The sequence below is a fragment of the Podarcis gaigeae genome (assembly GCF_964106915.1).
Source record: "Podarcis gaigeae genome assembly, chromosome: 1".
Taxonomy (NCBI): Eukaryota; Metazoa; Chordata; class Lepidosauria; order Squamata; family Lacertidae; genus Podarcis; species Podarcis gaigeae.
In genome coordinates, this window is record NC_139678.1 from 47,428,879 (window position 1) to 47,455,842 (window position 26,964).

The window sequence follows — 26,964 nt, forward strand, 5'->3', positions numbered from 1 at the left end:
AAGGAGGATAGAACTTTCTTTATGTATGCTACGACAGCAGCAAGAATACTTATCGCAAAGTACTGGAAAACACAAGATCTACCCACCCGGGAAGAATGGCAGATGAAGGTGATGGACTATATGGAACTGGCAGAGATGACTGGCAGAATCCGAGACCAAGGAGAAGAGTTGGTGGAAGAAGAATGGAATAAATTTAAAGTCTACCTACAGAAATATTGTAAGATTAAGGAATGTTAGAAAGATGTTGGAATTAAACTATGTGGTTTTAGCAGAAAAGATATAAAGGATTAAGTAAAGAGGAATTGATAACAGGTGAAAATGTAATGTTACAATATATTAAGATAAAATATTAAGATAAAAGCAAAAAGGGTAGGGATTTGCTGAAACAACTACTGAACTAGAATACAAAAAAGGGAGGTGAGAGGAGGTCAGGGAAATAAGTAAATGAAAGATAAGAGAGGGAAAGGCTGATTTGTTTTTAACTGTTTTTATTTTTCTGTATTTTGTATTTTTTGTCCTTTTTCTTATTTTTTCTTTTCTTTTTTCTATTTTTGTAATTTCTTTGAAATTTTAATAAATATTATTTTTTAAAAATGTTTGTAGTCGCTTGTGTTCATGGCAGCAACATTGAGCCACATTGCTGCTGAGTGCAAGAAACCAAAGGAATAAGAAAGAGAAATGTTGCAATGATTTGACACCTGTCCCTCATTGTGCAATTCAGGCTGTGTTGAAACAGATTCATGATTGTGATGCTGACCTGCATCAAACAAGGCAGCCTCGATATTAAGGTTGATCTTGCAAAGCAATCATAGTGAGTGTCCTCAGCATCAAGAACAAACTAACTTCCCTGAGCTCAGGCAAGGACATGGGGTGGGGGTGGGGGAGGCGGTGGTTGGAAAACTAAAAGAATCTCTGTTAGCGACAGCAGAGAAGAAGAAACTCTATTAATCTATAGTGTGATATGAAGCAAAAAATTCTCTTACTAATTGTAGCAAATGGATAATTGCTGGACTAATTGGCTAGCTGGTGTTACTTAGGTAATTATTTCCAACATCTTAAAGTGGCTCTTCTGCGAGAAAAAGTGTGCAAGGTTCAAAGACAGGGAAATAACAGGAAACATTGCCTTGCCCCACTACCCACATCTAAATCATGTAAGGTGCAGAAAGGTCCTCAGTCAGGTGCAGAGAAACTCAATCCACAGGGTGTTAGAATCTGGACAGGAAATTGCCGGCCATATCTCCCGAGTGCCTGTGCAAAAGTGACAGCCAGCTTCAGGAGGGAGCTAAGAGGGCTCTCAATTTGTGCCCTCCAAATGGAAACGTCAAACACTGCTTGCAAATATTAATCATGCAGGTGCAGCTACATCTTATTTCTTCCATTCCTTTTCTGGTTCTGAAAAATCCCATCGCTGCATGTGCATTCTTTGTCTTTCTGAAACCTACTATAATTTCATCAATAGTCATGAGTTCTCTGAGGGGCATTTCTCTCCCACCTCGCAGGCTGAGGAGTTGATAAGAAACTATTTTCAATGAATTTAATATATATATATATATATATATATATATATATATATATATATATGCAGGTTTTGGTGTCCTCGGGTGTCTTCCCGTGTAAAAGTTGGGGTGTCTAGGCGACGTTTCGACGAGGTCTCACTCGTCATCTTCAGGCTGGTGCTTTCGGCTTCTTGTTACTGGAACAGAGCGGGATCTCAATGTTTGAGTTCCTATAAATACTGTAGAGGGGGTGTGGTGTCTAGCCTCCAATGTTCTGGGCAGAGAGGAAGTTCCCAGGCTAGTGTGCCTTTTCTTCTTTTGTTCCTTAATTACTTGAGAGATACCTTGAGTGATTTCTTGAGTGATATCCTGAGTACCACTTAGGTGGGTCATTAGGTGTGGATTAGTTGCTAAAGTCTTTGTGTCTTGACCTCTTGAACTTTGTGAAGAGTTTTCCTGAGAAGATGGCTGTATTGCACTTAGTTGTGCTTTGGCTTGGCTTCGTGTATAGGGGCGAGCTGTGGTTTTGTGGCTTGTGTCAGCCAGATCTGTGTAGGGATTGCAGGGGGGTGCAGCATCCGGAGGTGCCACCATGGATTGGCTACTGGATGGTGTCAGTAATTCATCTGTGGAGAGGGTCTGGGTTTGGGTCTGTGGAGAGGGTCTGGGTCCCGCTTGCCAGACATCTGGAAATTAGCCCTCCCCACAAAAACTGACACCAGATCCAGAGGCACACAGAACGCCAACACCAATCAACCACACCAGACCCAAACCCAGACCCTCTCCACAGATGAATTACTGACACCATCCAGTAGCCAATCCATGGTGGCACCTCCGGATGCTGCACCCCCCTGCAATCCCTACACAGATCTGGCTGACACAAGCCACAAAACCACAGCTCGCCCCTATACACGAAGCCAAGCCAAAGCACAACTAAGTGCAATACAGCCATCTTCTCAGGAAAACTCTTCACAAAGTTCAAGAGGTCAAGACACAAAGACTTTAGCAACTAATCCACACCTAATGACCCACCTAAGTGGTACTCAGGATATCACTCAAGAAATCACTCAAGGTATCTCTCAAGTAATTAAGGAACAAAAGAAGAAAAGGCACACTAGCCTGGGAACTTCCTCTCTGCCCAGAACATTGGAGGCTAGACACCACACCCCCTCTACAGTATTTATAGGAACTCAAACATTGAGATCCCGCTCTGTTCCAGTAACAAGAAGCCGAAAGCACCAGCCTGAAGATGACGAGTGAGACCTCGTCGAAACGTCGCCTAGACACCCCAACTTTTACACGGGAAGACACCCGAGGACACCAAAACCTGCATTCCTGTACCCGTGAAAATCTACGAAAGCAAATATATATATATATATATATATATATATATAAATTTACTAGCCTTGAATTTGTGTACAACTTTTTCTGACCCATACCTCAGATTATGTGGAGACATTTGTCTCCTACAAGAAGCCGATATATTTCTGGAGACTGTACAGTTTGTAAATCTGCTTGTAAGCATTTTTCTAATTAACATAAAGATAAAAGCCCTTTACAAGTGTAATCTTGCTATAATTTCACTCCAAAGGTCCTAATTGGTCTAGACTTCTTATTGATCACTGCAGCTGACGGAATGTGCCACCACCACCCTGTCCCCCATTTACACTAATCTTGTTAGTTCTGTTTACAGTGAAACTTCCTGGAGCGCCCCCTGGGACAGATAATGGCTTCCTTTGTTCTAGGCTGCCCCTTGTTTGCCATCAGAACAAGCAGGTGGGAATTAAAGCATATTTCTAACCATGACAGCCTTCTAAGTGTAATTAAAACAAGACAACTTCAACACACACATGCACAACCACCACACACAAATCCCCACAACCTCTTATTTTGAGGGAGCAGAGAAAGTGGGAGGTGGGAATGCATAGACTGGATTTTCCAGAATGCTTCCAACAATTCCTGCTGGGGTGATGGTGTGTCCTGCTTTGCAGATGACTGCCTTCTGTTTGAAAGGCTATATGATCCAAGTCCAGTTTAAAGACTGCATGCAAAAGGTCCCAAGTTCAATTTCCGGCATCTCCAGGCTCTTTACCTATAACAGTGGGGAGCTGTTGCCAATCAGTGATGACAACACTGAGCTAGATGGACCAATGGCCTGACTCGGTATAAGGCAGCTTCATCTCTTAACCATAAGAAAGGAGAGCCGGGGGGCGGGCCTTGCAGTTGCCCATCAACAGTTAACGCCTGGGCAGTAAACCAAGCTGCCAGACAGGTCACCTGGTCCCAGCCTTCCTGACTATGATGAGCTGTATCATATGCCAACCTAAATTACTTGATTATTCCTCAATTTGCTTGGATATCTATACATTAAGCATATCCAACTTTTACGGAGATCTTTGCCTTTTTTTCCTGTCCCCCCACTTTCTCATGATATATGTGAGGCCTAGTTCTACTTCAGTGCATACCTCTCAAATGCTCCCCATTTTGATGAGCATTTGTTTGCTTTCAGGTGGTGTTTACCTTTTGGGAGCCAGTGTGGCGTAGTGGTTAAGAGCGGTAGTCTTGTAATCTGGTGAACCGGGTTCGATTCCCCGCTCCTCCACATGCAGCTGCTGGGTGACCTAGGGCTAGTCACACTTCTTTGAAGTCTCTCAGCCCCACTCACCTCACAGAGTGTTTGTTGTGGGGGAGGAAGGGAAAGTTAGCCGCTTTGAGACTCCTTCAGGTAGTGATAAAGCGGGATATCAAATCCAAACTCTTCTTCTTCTTCTTCCTTCTCCCTCTCCTTCATAGCTCTGGGCTGCCTATCTGGTCAGATGCCAACTGTCAAGAAGCACAATCGAAAGGTAAGACTTGAGCTCTGTTTTCCATTTTGACGTCCTCTGTCAGAACTGGATTTGCCTGTCATTGACTGCAAAGAGAGCCTAACTTGAGGTAGGGCAGGAGAGCAGCGATGTTGGGGTTGCATGGATGCACCAGTGGAGCCAAACTGCCCTTGTATGAGGAACAGATGTACAGAGCTAATACTAGCCTCTTTCAGAGGGTCATTGTAAGGCTCAATGTGATGACTGCGGGCTTTGAACATTCAAACTGCTTTTTCCCTGTAAAGCGCTGCTGTTGTTCTTCATGCCTCAGTTTCCCAACATTGAACATTTCCCAACATTGAAGCTGGTTTTAGATGGTAAATATCACTTCTATGCTCCTTGCTACAAAGCAAGAATTTTTTTAAAGATATGTATGCACAAATGAAAAGGCTGGTACTTTGCCTGAACTGGAGATAAAATCATATGGAAAAAGAAGTCCCACACTGCCATCTGGTGGTCCTTACATGCCACTCAATTGGAGTTTGAGCTAATGTCACAGCTGAATTGAATCTGATAAAGCACAAACAGACCCTGAACTCATGATGTTAATTTTAAATCCATACAACTTTCAGAAAGAGTTTCACACTTTGTAGAGTTTGGTATTACTACAAAATCTGTCAATTCCCCCGGCAAGAGAATTTCCCCTTTCTTTCACAATATTCAGAAGCCATCCAAGTTGATTATCACAAATGGAGAATTTCAGGACCAAATTACATGTGATGTTGTTCACATGGTTTGGCTTGTGTATCTGATTAAAATAACAAAAAGCCGGTGTGTGTGTGTTGCAGAACCAGATCGGGGCTGTGGGATGGAGGGGGAGGCGTCACGACATTCCCAGCCAATGATTTCATTTTATGTCATCCAGCCCATCACTGCATTGGCTCAGTTCAACTGCCAGCAATATGGGAAAACACTTTTCCTGGCTAGGTAGCTACAAAAAAGAGAAATACATCTCACATATCGCAAGATATAAACGGCTCTTTGTTTTTGCAATATGCCCAAGACCTTTTGGCCACCAAAGCCTTTGTTAGTTGGCAAAGGCCATTTAATCGTAATAATAATATTAAGGAGCTGGAGGAGCTGATTCTTCCCCTTTTCATCCTCACAACAACCCTGTGGGGAAGCTTAGGCTAACAGACTTGACTAGCTTCGTAGCTGAATGTAGATATCAATCCTGGTCTCCTGCATCCTGATCCAGTAGTCCAACCATGACATACCACAGGCTCTGTATGGAATTACAGAACTGCATCCAAAAGGCAAGAAATGTTAGAGGCATGGAAGCACAAGGGCATTTTGAGTAGTGGAAAGCAAATACCAGGTTAAGAGGAGTACAAGAAGGTGGTTTTTGTTCTACTCTGGATAAAGTGGGTCATGATTGCTAAGTGCCATTGAAACCAATGGAACAAATTGTTCACAGAAATGTCCTGTTGCTTTTAATAGAATCTGGCTAGGAGAGAGAGAGAGAGAGAGAGAGAGAGAGAGAGAGAGAGAGAGATGGTGTGGCAGCAGAACAGGAAGAGTCGTGTTCAGGCCTCACATCAGAATCCATGGGGCAAGACAGGTCAGAAGTTTCAGAACCACGGATAGCTCCAAGTGAGCAACTTCCCACTCGGAAAGTTGAGAACAGACTACAGTGGTACCTCAGGTTAAGAACTTAATTCGTTCTGGAGGTCCGTCCTTAACCTGAAACTGTTCTTAACCTGAAGCACCACTTTAGCTAATGGGGCCTCCCGCTGCCGCCGCGCCACCACTGCACAATTTCTGTTCTCATCCTGAAGCAAAGTTCTTAACCCAAGGTCCTATTTCTGGGTTAGCAGAGTCTGTAACCTGAAGCGTCTGTAACCTGAACCATCTGTAACCCGAGGTACCACTGTTGTGATGGCCTGGGATTCCGATTCAGAGGATGAACCAGAGGAATCCCAGCCTGCACAGGAGTCCCCGCCTCCAGGGCCGGCTGAACTGGGGCAAGGCCTAGATGCTGAAGAGCCTGCACATGTGGCAGAGCACCAGGAGCTGGCCCCAGGTGAAACCCTTCTGGCCCCAGAGGTGCTTGAGGACTCAGTGGCGTCAGGTGAGCCTCCTCCAGGGCCCAGTAACCCTTCGGCCTCTCCTGATCTGCAGAGGCTTAGGGCAGAGAGGCGAAGGGAACTGGTTGCTCCCAGGAGGAGTGCTCGCCTTAAGGCCAGAGGAGGCGGGGCTCCTGGGGGCCGGGACCGCCCCCGGCCTTAGAAGAGGATAAAAGCCTAGTCAGCCCGGTCCCAGGTTGCGGGAGCAACGTCGTTGTTGGCTTCGGACCTTCCTGTGTTCCTGACCCCTGCTCGGCCTCCTGTTCCTGACCATCCGGTGCTCCTGTTCCCTGCTCGGCCTCCTGTTCCTGATCATCCGGTGTTCCTGTTCCCTGCTCGGTCTCCTGTTCCAGCGTTCCTGTTCCCCGCCCGGCTCTCCGCCTCGGACCTCGCCCCTCTTCGTGTGGACTCTGCTTACGCCCACGGTACCTTACCCCCGGGACCAGCACAACTGTATATGAATGGGAACCAATTCTAAACCACACTCAAGCATGGTATAGACAAGCCCTGAGCCTATTAAAATCTGTGCACTCAAATTACCTCTCCCAGGCTCAACACCCATGTTCATATCTAGGTATTTAAAGGTCCAGCCCTTGTAGTAATTCCCATTAAACCCGGTGGAACTCGCTTCTGAGAAAACATGCATTATTGAACTGTTAAAACCCCAAAAAAAATTGTACCCAGTGTCAGATGACTTTGAATTAGCTCTGGGTTAGAGTGATGGAGCCGTTAGTCAGCAATTGACCTAATAACTGAATAAATAACCTCATGGTCTACTGACAGACCTCAAAGTCTGGAAAGAAAATGCACTAGTGCATTCCAAGCATTAGTTCACACTACTTGCGTCAGCTGTCTTGGTCTCTCCTCTAATTTGAGCAAGAGTTGTCCATCCTCCAAACTTCTTCTGACCCTCTGTGGATTCAGAATTGTTTGAAACCAGCGGGAACAGGGCAAGCCAGGAAGAGAGAAAAGCTTACCACATTCCTTCCTCTTGCCAGCAGAGTCCCCGGAGCAATTTGGCTGGAAAATTGGCTTGCTGGAGTGATTCAATTCTAACAGAAAGAATTAATAATTTACCCATGTGCTTAAAGACAGGAGCTGGGTAACTTCCTAATAAGGAAGGCACAGAAGTTCCAGAACAGATGAAGAAAGCAGTGAAGTGAAAATCTTTATTTTCTCCCACATCCAGAATGGATCGAGGGGAGGAAGCATCAGATATCTAATCTCCAAAGGAATCAATTGGGATTGGATTATATCTCCATGGTGAATCATTGACCTTCCTCTCTTTTCTATGGTAAGAAAGCAAAACAAACAAACAAAAGTAGCATTAGACAGAAGAAGGATTCTACCCGGCTGAATGGTGCTTTTAAGCTTTACCTCATAGTAGAACTTGGAGCAAAATGCAACTGCCCTCAAAGTGGTGTATGGAATCATTTGTAAATTAATTTATTGTGGTGTGTGTTTTGTGTGTGCATTCCCATAATGTCTATTATTCTGTTGGGAATGTGTCAGTAAAAAGCTTCACTACAGAAATGTTCAATAAGAAGGAATGTAAATGGACCAAGATCAGTTGACATAGAGCAGGCATTGGTTCAACAGAAGATAGTGGGTGCAAAACAAACTTCAACTATGCCAGTATCACTGAAATCCTTATCCATTCCTATGATTCAAAATAGGAACATTAGAGGGAGGGGGGAACAATGGTGGAGCCAGACTGAACCCTATAACCTGCGTTCAAAACCGGCGTAAAACAAGACAACTGAACAGGTAATGCTCAAGTATTTGTAGTGCATGTGTAGAGTGTTCTACATCCTCAACAAATGACAAGAGTGGTCTTGAGTGATCAGTAGGCTCATTGAGGATTATGGCTTCAATGTTTTAACATCACCTTCTTCAACACCTTTGTCAATCCCCATAGGGAGAATGATGACTAAGATTCCACCAGCTGACACTAGGAACACCTATGAAAACCTGGAACACTGGAGGCCAAGGCAGCTGGCCAACGCCTCTTTGGCTAATTTCACTTTTCCATTTGGGTTTGGTCAAAGGGCTGACTATGCCCTGAATGGCATCGTTATTGTTGTCATCTTTATTGTTATGGTATCTCTGGGTTGCACAATGGAGATCTCCAAGATCATGGGTTATCTCCGGAAACCCAAAGAAGTAGCTGTTGCTGTGGTGGCTCAGTATGGAATCATGCCTCTGACAGCATTCACGCTGGGCAAACTCTTCCAACTGGAACCCACTGAGGCACTGGCTGTACTCATCTGTGGCTGTTGCCCTGGTGGAAATCTTTCCAACATCCTCAGTCTGGCATCAAAATGAGACATGAACCTCAGGTAAGCAGGATGTGTGATAGTGCTTATGAAGGCAGAACGAGACAGTTAATGGCAAAGCCGCCTTGACAGGGAGATAGTTACTGGGTTGAATACAAGGCTGGGATTTCCCCATTTGTCCAATAAATACATAGCCACATTCATCACTATTATGGAACAGCGAGAGGACAAAACGCAGGCGTAGAGCACATGCCTCATATAATCTCCTGGATCCAATCCCTAGCATTTCCAGCTAAAAGGAAAGATAACAAGGAGGGATCCAGTCTAACCTCTCTTGGGAGGAAATTCCACAATCTGGGAACAGCCATAGAAAAAGCTCTCTCTCATATTACTACCAACCATGCCACTGACACTGATGGGACCCAGAGAAGGTGCTCAGCCAAGGACCTTAGCACCCAGGCAGGTGTGTAAAGGGAGATAGGATTTTTCAGATAACCTGGGCCCAAGCCTTATAGAGTTTTATAGATCATAACCAGCACTTTGAATTGTGTCCGGAAACAGACCAGTAGCCAGTAAAGTTGTTTCAACATGGGGGGTGACATGTTCCCGTTATATTCTGTTATATTCTGTCTGCATTCTTCAGCTTCAGTGATCAGTATGTCCTCTTAACTAAACCCAAATCCTTTTGCCTAAAGACGGGTACTGAACTGGGGATCAGTGAAAGTCACTCCACCTTGTACCAGTAGAATTCCCTGCTTCATTGGAAGCTGATTGATTGAAATACCACAGAGTTGTGTCTTGTTCCCTGTGCCTTTTAATATCTGCACCAGAACTGGTGAACATTTTTGGCCCTTTATCACCCTCTACCACTGCAGGTCCACTTAGACATGTGTGTGAGGCTGACTGCCTGTCAATCATCTGATGTTATGATAGGTCACACCCACCTGTCTAAGTTGACCTGTGGGATGGGGAGAGGGATCTGTTTGCTGATGAGCGGAGGATTCAATCCTGATGGCTGCTGGGGTCTTCTTTGCCAGCACGTACCCCACAGAAAATGTGCTGGTGAAGCAGCACCCAGCAGGATCAAACCTCGCCCATTAGCTGATGTCACCCGGTGACATCAACTGATTGACAGGTGCATGTGGCTTGGGGAAAATGGCCTCACAGTCCAATACAGGGCCTGTGCTGGATGAGGTTACATTCGTCTAAATGAGCAGGTGCACAACTTGGGGATGCTTCTGGAATTCCTGGAGACAGCTGTAGACAAGTGCTTTTTGCCAACCTAGACTGGTGTGCCAAACGTGGACACTTCTAGAACCTGGGAGACCTCACCACCACCAAACATACCTTGGCAATCTCCAGGCTTGACTACCATATTGGCGAGGCCTTTGCAAACTCCTTAGAAACTCTTAGTTCAAAATGAAGCACATCGGCTCCACAATTCAGTGGAGTCAATCTTTAAGTTTGGAACAGGATTTACCTTATACAGTAAATTGTTTTCCTCTGAATTAACTCCCGACACATGAAGATCCTCAGAGAAGGCCCTGTTCCAAGAACTGTGTAAACAAATCAACCTTCTCAGGAGGTGTCCAGATCTAGCATCTTGTGGCTGAATCTGATGTTCACCTTCTCCGAGGTTTCCTTCAGAACATGAGGACAGGCATCTTGCTTCCACTATTAAATGAATGCCTTACTTCTTATATCAACCAAACTCTACAGCAGATGACAAATTATGTATTGTGTGTTACACACACATACAGAGCTGATTAATAATAGTAGTAGTAATAATTTTATTATTTGTACCCTGCCCGTTTCACTGGGTTGCTCCAGTTGAGCAGCTTCCAACGAATATAAAAGCATAATAAAATGTCAAACATTAACAACTTCACTATACAGGGAATTATATCCAGGGGCTGTTTCTCCAACTTTAAAGCAGCATTGCTATTCTTTTATTGACCCTTTCCTTTCCACCCTTCTACTGCTGGCTGGCGAGTTCAAGGTCTGGAGTACTTATCCATAGTGCTAAAGTAGGTGGGATAAAGTTGGTGATATGGGAAAACTGTGTGAGCAACTCTGAAAACTAATGATCATGTGTTGGGAGTGGTATGTACAGAACTATAGTCCCATGTAACAGCCACATACCGCTCTGTGTTTCCTGCACAGGTGCAGGCAGATAGTCTGCCTGGAGACCGGTTGCCAGAATGTACAGCTCTGTTCAACCATCCTCAAGATGGCCTTTGCATCTGAAGTCATTGGGCCACTCTTTATCTTCCCTTCTCTGTACCTGATTTTCCAGTTGGGAGAGGGACTTCTCCTGGTTGTGATCTTCAGGAGTTATGAAAAGATAAAAGAAACAAATGGCAAGTACAATCTTTTGGTAGGGGGGCACCCGTTCCTTCCTTTAAAGATCAGCATTTATTCTACAGATTGCCAGGACAGATCAATTTAGTTAAGTTTGCCAGAGACCAATCTGTGATTTCAGTAGTTGCCATTCTTCAGGGTTATCAGTAGGGTTGCCATATTTCCAAAAGTAAAAACCAAGGCACTCTGAAAGTTGCCGAAGATCCAGGACAAACAGCTGCCTTCCCGAAATTCTCCCTGGACGTCACTTCCGCCTTTGAAATCCCAGTAATTTCTGGGAAATCCTGGATGTATGGCAGCCCTAGTTATCAGTGAAGTATATATTTTATTAAAGGATGCCTTTTTCAATAAAATCATCTACATCATTTGGATTATTCAATGCATGTAATCTCCTTGTTAATTTTTATGATACAGCAATAGACCATACATTCAGTTTCCAATGGCATGGAACTTTGTAAAACTGAGAGCTGTTTGGTTTTTGAGATTCAACTTGTGTAAACTTCAGTTATGACTACATGCATAGGCATGTAGATATAGTTAAGCACATGGAAACTGCCTTTCCCAGTTGCACTTTTCCACATTGTTAATCTGGCTCTAGATTAGTTAACCAGCAATTGTGGAACAAAATGGCAAATTGATGATAAATTCTGGCAACAGGCAAAAACCCTTTTATTTTCAAAGGCCTTTTATATGTGTAATTGTATCCCAGGTTATTCATTTTATCTGTGGCTTTTAGATTTTATTGGTTTGATTGTATTATTGCATTTTTATCTGTTTTATTGGGGAAACGTTTATTTGAAGGGAGACTATAAATACTTAAAATTAATAATAATAAACCTAATCTGGATTTCATGGGGCAGACTTAACTGTGTTTGCCTCAGAGATAGACAAAAGTAATATATTTACAGGTTTAATAGGAGTGCTTGTTTCCTAAAGCTCCCCCCATTGATATAGGTAACAGAGCATCTTCCCTCTTTCTTCGCCTTTCATTTTAGATTCAGCAAAAATGATCTACAGAAATGTGGACAACAGTGAAGTGGAAACCAACCAATCACTAGAGCCCCTAAGTTGAATCAATAATCCAATGGAGGGCTGACACACACAAAAAGGGCAACTATACCGTCAGAACTCCAGGTTACTCCTGTGGCTGAGGTCTGCTGAACTCTGGCGACAGTCCTGCACAAAACATTATGGTGGAATCTACACACATATAAAAAAATGCTGTGAAAATGCTTTTTTAAAAAATGTTTTGAAAAATATATTGAATTTGCCATAGTTCACTGTCACCATCTAGTGTGACATTTGTATATTGCACCTTACAACACACTTAAAACATTTTATTTGCAGCTGTGCAGCTGAGTCCTATGACTGTGAAGAGTGAGGAACGTTATTCAATATTCACAGTTTTCTGAGACAAATCCTGAAGCGATTCAGCACTAATTACGTTACCTTCATTCCTGATTCAAATAAGAGTTGGTCCCATTAAGATCAACACAGATGATCACCATGATGCAGGGCTAATTGTCGAACTCATATCCAGTCATTCTTTCTTTATCACACACCTGTTTTCCAATATATCTCACAGTTTCACAAGATTACCAAACAGCTGTAATTTACCTATTGAAATGTTCTTAATTTTACTAACAAATGGCTAATTATTGGGAATTTTTTTAAAAATGATTTTTCAATACTTCTACTACCTTGTAATAAAGCACATCACATTTATGGTCCTAAACTATCTTCCTATGCTACTTGGTGAAATTCCATAAATGATGGGTTCTAGTTTGTGGTTTCATATTATAGATACAGTGGTACCTCAGGTTACAGACACTTCAGGTTACAGACACTTCAGGTTACAGATTCTGCTAACCTCAGGTTAAGAACTTTGCTTCAGGGTGAGAACAGAAATTGTGCAGCGGTGGCGCAGCGACAGCGGGAGACCCCATTAGCTAAAGTGGTACCTCAGGTTAAGAACAGTTTCAGGTTAAGAACAGACTTCCAGAACGAATTAAGTTCTTAACCTGAGGTACCACTGTATAGGGTTGTATCCAGTGTTAGTCCTACTCAGAGTAGGCACATTGGGCTGGATTCAGCTAACAGGTCTTGCTAGTGGAAGCCAAGCAAGGACCTCCACTAGCGCAACAAGGCTTTACCCCTTCTTCTCCTCCCATAAGGTAAAGGTAAAGGGACCCCTGACCGTTAGGTCCAGTCAGTGGCGTAGCGTGGGTTGTCAGCACCCAGGGCAAGGCAAGTAATTTGCGCCCCCTAACCCGGTTGGGGCAGAGAGCTGCGAGTGCGAGTGCCCCCCAGATGTTGCGCCCAGTGCGGCCGGCCCCCCCTGCACCCCCCACGCTACGCCACTGGGTCCAGTCATGGCCAACTCTGGAGTTGCGGTGCTCATCTCACTTTATTGGCCGAGGGAACCGACGTACAGCTTCTGGGTCATGTGGCCAGCATGACTAAACCACTTCTGGCGAACCAGAGCAGTGCACGGAAATGCTGTTTACCTTCCCGCCGCAGCCGTACCTATTTATCTACTTGCACTTTGACGTGCTTTTGAACTGCTAGGTTGGCAGGAGCAGGGACCAAGCAATGGGAGCTTACCCCGTTGTGGAGATTCAAATGGCTGACCCAATCGGCAAGTCCTAGGCTCTGTGGTTTAACCCACAGTGCCACCCGCGTCCTCTCCTCCCATACCCCCCCCCAATTGATTAAGCAAGGGCAGAGACAACCCACTGAACAGTATGCAGCAGAGGTGGGGGGGGGGAGTGGTTTTTTTGTCCAACCAGCTGAAATGTTTGAACCATTGGAACGATTGCCATAGCACTATGCTGAATACCTCCCATCAAAATTAATGGCCATGACAAACTTAGGTCCATTAATTTCAATGGGTCTACTCTGCATAGGGCTTGGTTATTTACGGCTTATAGTTAATACCGCTTGCATGATTCAGAGGATTGGATTGGCCTTCCCCATGACTAAGCCGGATTCTTGTGTCTTGCGCTAAAGCTTGCCAGGCAGAAATTCAACATTTCCGCACCAACCAACCTCCACAGAGAACTGCACACCTGTTGAATGTCTGCCTGTCATGTCTCTGTTGCAGGTACAAAAGCCCTGCCCTGTGACTCAAAATAATCCTTGTTTTGGAGCCAAACTTTTTCCATGGAGGGAGATATTTTCTTTTAACATGATCTGAGTTGCTCAACTTTTTTGAGTGGAAGACGCTCCCTGCTGAGAGAAGAAACACTGGCCTCGGGCTGATCGCCACTGTTGTGGGGTTAAAAACCAGGGGAGAACGAGGAACGCTGCCTTGAGGGGTTTTTCTTTAATTGGAGAGGGGGGCGAGGGCAGGATATAGACGCAATAAATTAGCAACCCTTCATCCTTATTGTACTAGACAGGCGCCCTGCCTTCCGTGCGGGATCCTCATCAATATAGAACCCCTTCGCTATGAATTTATATGTACTCAACACGTGCCTACAAGTTCCCTGTCACACGCAGCGCAAACAAGGCTCGCATAACAAAATAAAAAATAGGTCTCGTGGTGGGATGGGAACCAAACAGCATCCCCACGCCGTTACCCGCTGCGCGACAAAATGGCGGCTGACTTCCCTAGAAAACTGAGCAGCCACGGCAGCGAGACTTTGAAACACGGACACCGTGAGGGAGAGATATGGTTGCATAATTCGCGAGACCCACAAAACCAGGCAGTTTTGACGCCATTTTGTTTTGCTCCCCACCCGCGCTAGCCGAGTAAAGGGGGAAGCTGCCCATGGAGAAACGCAGCGCTTTGGTTTTAAACGCAGCTGCTGGGCAGCCCCCCCCCCCCGAAAAGGAAGAGCTAAGCTGCGAATATTTCGCGTTAGCTTGTCGGCATTTGAGAAATATATATGCAGCAAATGCCTATTAGCTTCCGCATTGCAGACGGGGAGGGAAGAGGGGAGTCACCAAGAACTGCTCTGGTTGCGTCTTTATCCCTGCATTGCAGAAGTGGGGACGTAGAAGCAGCGGCTCCACAAATGTGACAGTCCCCGGTTCCTTATGCGGCTTAACAGGCGGCACGGAGTGACTCCGCTGTATATGGATAGGACATGGGATCGTCGTCGGGTTGCTTAACAGTCTGGAAATGCAGTTGACACAATGGCAAGTCCGGATCCCGATTTCGGGCTCGCGAGCTGCTGCCGCCTCGCCCAGTAGCAGCGAGGCCTGCGTCTCGGCGATAATGCGGCAGCGCGCAAGGTGCTGCTGGAGACGCCAGCAACGGACTCCTCCGCGTAAGGATTAACTAGCGCTTTAAAATACTGCCGCTTCGACTTTGTATGTACCTCGCCTCCCTTTCTAGCGAGAATTGTTCTGGATCTTCAGCTAAAAAAAAAATCTTACAAGACTGCAAGAAATCTATACCGGACTTGAAATGGCCTTCCATAATCAGCTCACCTATCACCACCCTGCACTCAGTTGGGCATGTTTGTCATGCAGGCCACTCAACTATAAATGAAGTCAATTGAAAAGCATGCATTGACCCAGCCTCGTGGGCCTGGCAGACGGCAGCAGGAAACACATCCTCCTAACTTCTTCTCTGAGTGGCACAAAACAAAAGTGCACAGCGGCCATTAGCATCAGCCCGATTTTGAGATGGCATACTACGCCCCCCCCCCCACCCCAAATAGAAACACAGTTTAGTAAAGACAAAAAAAATTCCTTCCAGTAGCACCTTAAAGACCAACTAAGTCAGTTCTTCGTATGAGCTTTCGTGTGCATCCAGTTTAGTAAAGGTTCTTGAAATGGGGCCTACCATCTAATCCAGGCCTATGTAGTTTGCATGGCCCAGCTTCTGAATTTGCAGTCTCAAAATGCCTCAAGTAAATTCTATTTTTAAAATATATTTTTTATTTAATCTAATTTACATTTAAACAAATTTATCTTGTGTATTTTTCTCGTGAACTGCCTTGATAGTCCGAAGAGCAATTGTTCTGCACAACTGGAAGGGCTAATTTATTCTCATGGATGTGAATCCTCCCCAACTGCTCAAGTTTGTTAAGATATTGGTGGATTTCTAGATGCTAGACCCATTAGGTAAAGGGGCCTAATAGCTGGACACGAAAAGCTGTTCAAAGGGTCATTAGGCACACAGTGATTAAAATGTTTTTTGTCTAGATTTCACCATGTTTTGTGTATTGATTAAAATCTGGTCTAGTATTTTAGAACAAACAATTCCATGAAAATGCAGTATTTTCCTCTAACCCTCCTGGACTGTTAAGGAACTCAAAATCATTTAAATGCTGCAGACAGGAATTTTTTTTAATAAAAAACAACCACCTGGTCAAGTTCAATATAAATCAGGCCACTGCTGCTGCTCCTACAGGGATGCATCAAGAGCCAGTGTCATCTCTGCTCTTGGCTTTTTTGCCATAGCAGAGGCTTGAAGATTAACTAAAATGGGTCGAATGTAGTGAGTGAAAGCTAATGTCTACTTTGGAAAGGTAGATGCTGCAGCAAAATAGATAGATAAATAAAATTGGGAACGGTTGCCTTTGGCAATGTAAAACATTTCTTGTCAGGCAAAAAAGACAAATGAAAAAGCATACTATCTTATACTGTCAGTGCAGTTTTTCTGCAATGTAGGGATTTACCACCTATGTTCTAGTTCCAGCTCCCCTTGTACTCAAACCCCCCCTCAAATGGAGTGCCTAGTCATGCAGAGATTATGGTTTCTTCTTCTGAAAAGCTCACCCTTACATTCCCTGCTCAGTAGTTGTAAAGTATTGTGTATATATAAACCAACATTATGCTAACTACTTTTTTCAAAGAAAACACACAACTTTAGTAGCATTTTATTTAATTAATAATGGAGACCAAGCCAATGCAGGGACACTAAGGAAGCATGGAAAATCTGAAATAAAGCTTTATTTACAGCTGGTGTAGAGCTCTACTGCCAATAAAACGTTTTCAACACCTGAAGTGTCATATACTGGAGTACACCGATAACTAAAAATGTTCAAAAGTAGGGTTCTCTTTAAATACAAAAAAAGTTTTCTTCAAAGAGCTCTAGCAATATACATAAAGCTATGCACTTCTGACTTAATGAAGTGAGCAGGAAAAGGATTATCAAAAAGACAATACAATTAATTCAGTAACTTGTGTGGTCCACATATACAAAGCTGTTAACCCCCCCACCCCCGTTCAGTTCCTCTTTCCCAGGAGTCACATACTTACCACAACTAATAGCAAGTATGATTTAAAAGTCCCCAGGGCAAACTATTTGTTCAGTTGCCACTGTCAACAGATCTTGACCTTGAGCGTGATCTCTGGCGATCCACAGAAGCTGGAGACTTTGATCTACTTGAGGAAGCACGTTTTTGGCTCTTTTCAGGGGCAGGAGACCTACTAACTGAGCGTGACTTGCTGCGGCTCCTGCTCCTAGATCTGGTGTAAGACTTGCGGCTCCTGGAGCGAGAACGGCTACGAGACCTTGAGGAACTCCTACTACGAGACCTGGACCTGCTTCTGGACCTACTGTAATGGAATAAAATATTCATTTTAGGTTCTTCTCTGTGCAGAGATCTCAAGCATGTCAATATGCAAACATTTATAAATTAAAATTCTTACCTGTGCCTTTTGCTGCCTTCAATTAGTTTTATTTTCCTTCCATTTATTTCTTTGCCAGAAAGCTTTTCAATAGCATTCTTTAAATCACTGTAAGAGGCAAATTCAACCACCCTAGTAGTATAAAAGAGGACATACAAATTAGTGAATAAAATAAGCTTAAGAAAAAAGCACATTTTACTAGTTTTTTTACTATTTCTCCTAATAGAGACCTTTCTCCAACACTATACAGTAACCTTTGCCAACCTGGAGTCCTCCAAATGTTCTGTGACTACAACATCTAGAGGACACCAGGCAGGAAAGGACAGTATACATTATTACACTATAACTATAATTACTCCATACCTCAATCACTATTACTGCACGATACTTACCCTTCATTTAACTTGGGCCTATGTGCATCTGCAAAGGTTACTTCCCCAGCTTGTCTCATGAAGTCTTTGAGATCCTAACACAAGATCAAACACGTTAAGACAAAGCAGTAAACAATACTCATGAATAATATTTAAAAAAATACTACTGTAAGAAAAGGTGTTAAGAATTACAATGTGGCAGATGCCACAATTGTAGATAATACTACATTTGATAGAATACATCAGGGCACGAAATAAATGAAAACAGCAAATTGCTTTAAGCAAAATGCTCAACAACTTTTAACATTTAAGTTACTTGTCTATACAGTTTACTGAACAGAATGCATAACAGTTTATTTGCAGAAAAGCATTCTGAAATGTTTTATGATTAAACAGTACATTTACAAAAACACCAGTTATTTTGTGCCCCATATGTCATTAAAAATATAGTTTACTTTACCTTCATTAAAATTTCCCTAGGCTAGCCAAGCAGCAAACTGCATTAAGCGATCGAAGATACCGTCATGATATATGCCCGACTGGCTCTTCGCCAACCATGTGAAGAACACTACCCAGTCGAAGGAAGCCTTTAATCGCACAGCCCTCCCTATTAGCAGACTACTGGCGGATCCAGACATTCTCTAATCTTGTGAAGTTACACCAAGGACCACTTTACTGCGATCAGGATTCCAACGACCACCTAATGCGTATCTCTTTTCAACTCTCTCGGATCATCATCATCTTATTTTCGAAGCGTTACAGGAGGTACAGTTCTCAACTTAGGACTCAGAGCTCTTTAACTTTCGGGGATCGCTGCAACCCGGCACTTTAAGGAAGTGCATCGATTACGTCTAGACCAGCAAACACAGATCTAGAGGTGGCCAACTGATACACTGGAGGAGCTGACTGGATAAGTCAACCAGGCCCAACCAAGAGTGACCAAGACAGAACGATTAGGATAACCCACAGGCACTCCTCGTCATAAGGCCAACGACACAGATAGGCTGGCAAATAAAATGGATTTTTAAAGTGGTTAAAATGGATTTTGAAAACAAGGTAAAATTACATTAAAAACTACCATTAATCTACTTTTGAAAATGTATTTAAGCATTAAATATTAATAATTCTGATAATGTTTTAAAATTAAGATAAAAATTAGTTCTAATAAAAAACAATTTACATATTACATATTACATACCCATTAATTGATGTCTAAGAGATAATCATGTTTCAACAAACCTGCCAGCTGACTCTGGATGATAAGTTTTCTACAATGAGACGATTCTCTGTCCTTACAGGTGGAGCATTTCTGGAAGAAACAAAATGTTTAGTTCAGTAGCAACATCTAATAAAAAATGAATTAAGTGTCTGTCAGGTCCTCTAGACCACGTTTAGTTCTAGCTATGTATGTGTACATGATACCTTCTATCATTTCGTGGACGGCGGCTACTAAAACGGTCAGAGTATCGACCTCTGCCTCTTCCACCTCTAGAACGGGCCCTCGCATGTTCAATTGTAACCCTAGAAAGACAGACCAAACCACCAATTTATTTCATTGCTCAGGCATTCATAATCACTCAGATCAGAAAACTACAGTACCTGGGGAAGACATGTTAAGATACTATGATCTACCTTTCACTGCAGAGCTCTTTTCCATCCAGTTCATAGACTGCATCATCAGCATCTCTTGGATCTTCAAACTCCTGTTAAAAATAGGATCTGCTGAGTTCTGGCTTTGTATTCAATTAATGTAACAAACCAGACTGACATTTTAAACACCAATAACATTTTTTTTTACACTTTCCCCCAAATCCTTAAGTCACATTTGACCTTTACATTAAACCAAACTATTTTTATTTAGAAAACATTGCTTCTATTTCATTAAAAATGCAATTGGATGCAGTATTTTTTCCACTGGCAGATCCTCCTCCCCCCCCCCCAAAAAAGGGGAGAGCCATTTATCCACTGAAATCCTAGTTGTACATGAACGGCTTATTTCCACTTACGACAAATCCAAAGCCTCTTTTCAAGTCGATGTCTCTGATGCGTCCATATCCCTTGAAAAATCTTTCAACATCCTTCTCTCTGGCGGCTGGATTGAGCCGTCCGATGAATACACGACAACCACTCATGGTGTATCTAAAGATGAATCAGCTGTAGAGAAAAAAACAATGCGTTAAGCAGGAAACCACGAACAGAGATGCCGAAGCAAGATGGCTGCCACAAAAATAGGTCAGCAGCTGCTGGCATCGCCCTCCCCTTTGGACTGTGCCGCAGTACCGGCTCCGCCTTTCGCTGCCGCAATCTGACATCAAGGCAGGCAGAGCGCCAAGCAAGCCCCGCCTCCCCGCCTGCTGCTCCAGTCGGAATTCGCGTCCAAGTACCGCCTTTCCCCAAAGCCAATCCGAGAACGACGCATCCGTTTCGCCTTTTATGACATAGCGCCGACTACCAGCCCCGCGAGGCTTCGGAGCGACCGACCCGCGCATGCGCTCTACCGCAGGCCCGAGCTTTTCGCCAGACGCCATTTCTTCCACAAAATGGCGGCGGAAGCCCGCCGCACCCGTTTAGACTTTGCAGCAGCGGCACCGCCAGCGCTCCCCGCGGCCTAACTAAATATGGACGCGCCCAGCCACCGTTCAAACGCAAACCCCCATTTCCTTCTTCCGACACCTACAAGAGGTCAAAAAAACGACCCTCCCCGTTGACCCGCTAATTGGATATTCCTTCCTCACGCTTCATCCCCTCAGCCCCCCCCCCTCGCAGTCTCCAAACAGCTGCAAAACCTGCACGAACCTGTATTTTTCTGATCGGTCGTTCTTGATCGAAGTAGGACAGATGCCAATCGACACTCGGCGATCAACTACCTCGAACCTTCTCCAACGGCGTCTAACTCCCGACTGGGTAGTTCGGTCGCTGACTGCGCCACAAAATGGAAGCTGGCACCACGTGACCGAGGAGGCACGTGACGCCCTTGTCGCTCAGGGATAGGTGGAAAGGGATGCAAAAATCTAGGTCAGCGGTGGAGTGGAGGGGGGGAGGGCTTTCGGCTCGGCTGAGTCATGGGAAGAAAAGAGGATAAGCGGGTCAGGTTGGCCGGCGCGCGTGCGCAGTCGCGACGAAGCTCGATGGAGTTGGTGTTCCACACCGAGCTGAAAGGGAAAGGGCTATTGGGAGATTATTGGGTTCTTTCCTGCAACATTAGGCGTCCTTTTACAGCCTCCCCACTCCTGTCAGCTGTCGAGAGAATAGAATAAAATAGAATAGGGAGGGTAAATAAGTCAGTGCAAGTAAGAGTGATGTTGCATAAGTGGGCGAAGCACCGGATAGGGGGCTCGCTAGTCTCCCCATTTCGAGTTAACTCATAAACCTTACCCATAAACGTGATTGTATGCTTGTTTATTAATAAGTCCTGGGACTTAACTCCCGTCTAAACGCTCATAGCATTGCTATGCAGGCTTTGCTTCCATAAAGCGATGTCGGATTTTTTTTATTTTTTAAGATCTTTCCTTTCGGAGGCAGCCTTTCATTTCCCACTTTTGCCCTATAATAATATCCACGAGCTAGCATGAAGTGATCTGGACGGCATTTTGAATTAAGCACTTCATGCTGCCACAGTCCCCCACCCCCCCCCACCCCGACGTCCGCCTCCATAAAAATATCCGGTTACACAACGCGCAGCTTTCTAGTCCAGGCCCGACTTCTCCAGCACCTTCCCAGAATTCCAGTTTGCATGATGGTTAAATCTTGGAGTGGTTGCGGGGTGAAAAATCTGCAACGGATTTGAAATGCTTTTTGTTTTTATAAGGCGTGCAACTTCGTTGTTGATTTTATGCTGCCCACCGCCATAATATTGGTACAGAATTTTTTGCATATTTATATAGTAATAAAGTTCGTATACACAGGATTATTAATTAAACTGCTTGCTGTGATAGCGTTTAATTCCTTTCTTAGGATGTTAGTTCTCTATCGCAAGCGAAGTTGTGAAGCTTGATAAAAGCTTATGAAAAGGGATTATATTAAATTTACAAATCTCAGATGAAAAACATTAAACAAAATGTATACAAATAAATGCAACCTTAAATATGTCAGAAGTGTCCCCTCTTTTAGCAATCGCAGCCCACTTACCTTTCTCCCCTGTTTAGTATAGGCATGTTGGACCCTCAGTAATTATTATTTTCTACAGCATCATCTATGTACACACAATGTTTTACAGAGGGGCATAAAGGAACAAAAGACAGATCCCTATCTAAGGAGAGGCAAGAGCAATTTTGGCTAATTTCCTGCTACCTCAAACTTATGCTTGCAATTGGAAGTGTGTTTACTTCATTAGACATATTCATTCAAATGTGTTTTTACATCAATTTTAAAGCCACAGAGTTTTGTCAAATATCCCTCACTATTTTAATGGTTAACTTTGAACTCATGCTTCCATGAGTTATTTTGAGTTACTGTAATGTGAGACAGGCAGCAGTGAAAGCAGAATAAGGGTAAGGCTTTGAGGAGAGGACAGTCCCTTTGCTCTGTATGCTTTAGAGATAAGAAGTGATACTACTGCAGGGAGGAGATGTGTATGCTTAGAAAGGGCGCGAGCAGGAGCTTATGCGAACTTTGGCACACACATGTGGAACTACTGGACTGTAAAATCCTGAAATAGTGCAAGTGGCGCCTGCTTTGCTGGCACTGCAATTGCCGCTCCTCACCCACGCATACACTTTCATCTCCAAAGTCAATGAGTGAAGGACCAACAATGCCAAACACAACACAAACCACAGGGCTCAGATGCACTTTGGATCACATAAGAGACTTCAGGGGGGAAAATGGCTGATTTTGTTGCATCTGGTTTTCTATCAAGGGTATCATAGCTGCTTCACTCACTGTGGGGACAATCCAGCCAGTTAAGCCATCAGGGCTACAATTCTGTACCTGCAGTCACAAACACATGCTTAAATCTAAATTAATAGTGGGTGTTATAAGAATTTTAAGGTCATATATATATATATATATATATATATATATATATATGATGTTCATAAATGTACCAAGCAAACACATACAAATATGTAAGCCACATGTCTGAAACCCACAGAAAAGTCCTGAAACCATTTTCTCTCTCCCAAAATGTCCTCAGATATTTCTCTGCAAGGTCAAAGGAAATGGGAAATCTCCCATTGTCTCTTTTGCAAATCCTGTCATAAGGGCACATTTAAGATATGAATAGGGTGTGAGCCTGTGACCTGGATTCAGGAATTGAGTAACAAAAGAGTGGCCAGGATGCCCAGGTAATCCAATCAAGCAACCTAGCAGACAAGAGAAAAAAACAACTCAGATTTCTGTGGTAGTTCGCCCCTCCTGTGATGTAAGTATGATGTTTTTGTGGGTGGTCTGGAGTTTGAGGATGAGCAATTTATAAAGACTATATAAGGGCAGGCACACATTTTGTTCTGGGTCCTTCCCCCTCCCCTGTGTCCCCGGGGGTGGGGGTGTAGGGAGAGCACCCTGTTGCAACAGCTTTAATAAAGATCAGGCTTACTAGCTGCTTTGCTTCTCAATATTCTCTGGTTGGTCTCGTATTATTTTCTCCTACCTATAGAGAACCAACAAAAGGACTCTGTATGGGCTCTTAAAGGGTAAAGGTAAAGGGACCCCTGACCATTAGGTCCAGTCGCAAACAACTCTGGGGGTGCAGCGCTCATCTCGCTTTACTGGCCAAGGGAGCCGGCATACAGCTTCCGGGTCATGTAGTCAGCATGACTAAGCTGCTTCTGGTGAACCAGAGCAGCGCACAGAAACGCCGTTTACCTTCCCGCCGGAGCGATACCTATTTATCTACTTGCACTGCATGCTTTCGAACTGCTAGGTTGGCAGGAGCTGGGACCGAACAACAGGAGCTCACCCCATTGCGGGCATTCAAACTGCCGACCTTCTGATCTGTGGTTTACCCCACAGCACCACCTGTGTCCCCATATGGGCTGTTGTGTACCCCATAAGGGAAAAGGAGCAGTTTTTTCTCATAACAGTGGGCAAATGTGTTTCACTTTTGCAGAGTTGTTCCCTACACTTTCTACAGTATCAAGCGAAACACTTTATGTACACATGCACAACTCCAGGCTTTATGCATGATAAGGTACAGATGCCAGGAAATTGAGTGTCTCTGCTTACTGTACATGTATAGAGAGGCAAACACAGAAGGGGGGGGGAGAGTTCTGTATCTGTAAAATCATCCACACTGTTTCCATCTTCTGGAAAGTTGTGACTGGAAAAAAAAATCTTCCATCCAAATCTCAGGGATTTTCTAGACATTGGTTTGGTTTGGTTATGCTTTGCTTTTAGTGCAGCCATCATCTTTTGCAGGTAATCCTTCTATTTTGAGGCAAACAAATAGTAAACTGGATTACAATGTTGTTAGGCAAAAACAGTTAGGATATCATGTAACCTCCCTGAATGACTCTGAGTGCCTCCAAACTAGAGGAACTAATTTCAAGTCCCCCAGCCTTCCCTAGGGTTTGGGGGACCCTGATTATGGAAAATAATCCCCAATCCAAAGGAATGTGTTTATGAATCCATATAGTATGTATGATACTCTCAAGGCTGCTTTAGGGTGTAGTCTCCATGACCTATATATAAGCTCATGTTTAACCTTCCTAGTGTGTTCAGCTATTTTCCACCATTCCACGCCTACATTTTAATTTTATTTGTAGGAGAACACACATATGTACCACACTTTTAAATTTGATCTGAACCCTCTTCAATTATACATTCATAGATTGTAATAGACCCCTTGAGGAGTAGCCAGACTGGCTTTTTATGAATAAGTTAGTTAGGTCAACATTAAAATATCCTGCTGACTGATGGGTTACTTTTTATAGTTACATCCACACACAGTCAAGATGTGGCAAAAAGGAGTGGGAGAGACTGGATCACTTTCCTTAGTTGTAACATCAGGTTAGCAGTACGACACAGATGGCTATTGCACAATGTATTTTTGTGTAGAATACTTGGCGCTCATTAGAGTAGGACACTTTATATTTTCTAATATTGTAATCATCCTGGAGTAGGGGCTCAATCCATCCTGAGAGTAGCACAAATACCAAGTGCATTGAAAGGATTGAAATACGTGTGCATTGAAAGGATTTAAATAAATTCCATACAATTTGTGCTAATGTACTTTCCAGCCTGGGAAAAACAGCTGATGGAGATGTAGTCTAAAGAGCTTTCTCCAGAGTTATGGCATTGACAACACAATTTCAGTTTGCAGTATGTGAATAGGGTGTGTCATTGTGGGATGGGGAGATGGTATCTTAAGAGTCAGTAATAAATTTAAAGGCTTGGCCTAAAGGAGAGCTGGAAAAAATATTCCTGATTCTTGGGGGCACATAGGTGACAGAGTAGTATGTAGGGAGTTTTTCCAGTTTTGGTAAGAGCAATAGATCAGAAATGTCCTCAGTTCCAAATACTATAACTTGGCATGTTATGCTCAGTAACTGTACATAATTTGGATGCTTCACTTAATTTTCCCTGTCAGTCAGTTTGTGAGCTTTTAAAAAGTAGATATATCCTGAACACAGTATTACGTGTTCTTTTAGAGTGAGGGTACAACTGGAGTTCAGCCTGAAAGCCTAAACCCACTTTCTAGGGAGTAAACTCTGTTGAACTGCATGGGACATGCATGCAAGTGAACACGCATAGGAATGGGCTTCGCATGTGCTTTTAAAACGTGAGGAGAGAAAGTGGAACTACATTAAACAGAAGGAATTTCAATGCCAACAATTCAGCTGTGACCAATTTGACTTGCAGATTCTGAGCAAATGAAAAGCTCCCTGCCCCCACCCTGCTGCCTCAAGAATAATGCAGTTTAATTCTGTTAAGTAAGGGAAGGGAGTGGTTTACTTGGATTATACAAAGTCTGAAAAGGCCTCTGTCATTTAGCCAGTTACTTGGAAGCTATTGCATAAGCATGCCAGTATATTTTTCAGCCCTGTTTCAAGTTCCTGAGCCAGTCCTGCCTCCACAGCTGTTCTTTGTCAGACTGTTTGAGTATTTGACACGTTTCTGTTTAACTAACTAGCCCTTACAACATTCTTCTTTCTCTTTTTAGCTGGAGCCCTGTAGAAAAACATTATTTCCTCATAAGGCTTCAAAAAGCCTTATGGGTTATCTAGTTAAGATATAGGCATGCACGGTTGATGCATGGGACGCAGGAAGGTCAGTAGGGCTGGCCCACCCATGAGGTAGAAGCCTGTGTGGTGGTGTCCTAGCAGGTGCCCTGCCGCCATCACCAGTGAGGAGAAGTGACTGTAGCTTCCGGTAAAATCTCATGAGAGTTCCGCAAGATCTCACAAGCTCTTGCCAGAAGCCATGCCACACAATCCCGGTAAGTGAGGCTTCTTCAGCAGATGAAACCATCCCACTTCACTTCAGGTGGTGAAATGGGACAGTTTACCCCCGAAGGTCAGGCTGCGAAAGGGAAGAGATCTCTGCATCTCTATCTCTCTCTAGACATCAAAACAGGGGGAAGGTGCACGTAAAGACAGGTGAATCTGATGGAGTCCATCTGTCCAAGTTGACCCAGGGGGGGTGGGGAAACAGCCATCAAACAGAACTGAACTCCCACCCCCTGCTTTCCTCAGGGATCAGCTGCTTGAGCAGCAATTCCAGCTGACACCAGGACCAGGTGTGGGGCAAGTAGGCATGGTTTGGGAAAAACAGACTGGCAGTCCAAATTTGGCCTGCGGGCTGGAGGTTTCCCACTTCTATCTAAAGATATACTCAGTGTCCACTGCTCTAACCCCACCCCCTCTTTTGATATCTCCCATTTGAACAGCACATTTGAAGGGTCAGGGTGCTATGGCTGTAGCACCCCGCATGAATTAGGACTCCTGTTTTCCTGGGATTAAGCAAGCAAGCCACCTCCCTCTCTGCATTGTGAGCGAAGCAGAATT

The 26,964-nt window shown here is 43.9% G+C and overlaps 2 protein-coding genes and 1 long non-coding RNA gene across 4 annotated transcripts in view; 1 reads left to right on the plus strand and 2 right to left on the minus strand.

The window, feature by feature from the left end:
- Nucleotides 1-4,034: 4,034 nt before the first annotated feature.
- The window catches only part of LOC310848837, a 114,296-nt gene continuing 91,366 nt past the window's right edge, over nt 4,035-26,964 (minus strand). The window contains exon 4 of the long non-coding RNA XR_014566648.1: nt 4,035-4,265. This is a non-coding gene — a long non-coding RNA (uncharacterized lncRNA). The remainder of the gene's footprint in view (nt 4,266-26,964) is intronic.
- Nucleotides 7,555-26,964, plus strand: part of SLC10A1 (solute carrier family 10 member 1) — a 322,488-nt gene continuing 303,078 nt past the window's right edge. Inside the window, 7 exon segments of the mRNA XM_083754080.1 lie at nt 7,555-7,720; nt 8,345-8,748; nt 8,752-8,765; nt 9,346-9,401; nt 10,660-10,729; nt 10,866-11,062; nt 12,059-12,915. Coding sequence (XP_083610206.1) covers nt 8,350-8,748; nt 8,752-8,765; nt 9,346-9,401; nt 10,660-10,729; nt 10,866-11,062; nt 12,059-12,135 — 813 coding nt within the window. The 5' untranslated portion in view covers nt 7,555-7,720; nt 8,345-8,349 and the 3' untranslated portion in view covers nt 12,136-12,915.
- On the minus strand, nt 16,953-21,035 carry SRSF5 (serine and arginine rich splicing factor 5). 2 transcript variants are annotated; one of them, XM_083747903.1, is made up of 8 exons: nt 20,819-21,035; nt 20,029-20,176; nt 19,655-19,725; nt 19,445-19,543; nt 19,262-19,331; nt 18,044-18,117; nt 17,673-17,783; nt 16,953-17,579 (listed from the first exon to the last, which is right to left on the minus strand). In XM_083747903.1, the coding sequence occupies exons 2-8, from the start codon at nt 20,152-20,154 to the stop codon at nt 17,330-17,332; spliced, it is 801 nt and encodes a 266-aa protein (XP_083604029.1). In that variant the 5' UTR covers nt 20,155-20,176; nt 20,819-21,035; the 3' UTR covers nt 16,953-17,329. The 2 variants fall into 2 exon arrangements, with proteins under 2 accessions (XP_083604029.1, XP_083604030.1); XM_083747904.1 differs by lacking the exons at nt 16,953-17,579; nt 17,673-17,783; nt 18,044-18,117 and adding an exon at nt 18,494-19,026.

Excerpts from the sequence above, each read along its gene's own strand:
- SRSF5 (XM_083747903.1), bottom strand. The coding sequence starts at position 20,154 with ATGAGTGGTTGTCGTGTATTCATCGGACGGCTCAATCCAGCCGCCAGA. Across the intron at positions 19,726-20,028 it reads AAAGAGGCTTTGGATTTGTC|GAGTTTGAAGATCCAAGAGA; the intron begins GTAAGTGGAAAT and ends TATTTTTAACAG. Across the intron at positions 18,118-19,261 it reads CATCCAGAGTCAGCTGGCAG|GATCTCAAAGACTTCATGAG; the intron begins GTTTGTTGAAAC and ends ATCTTGTGTTAG.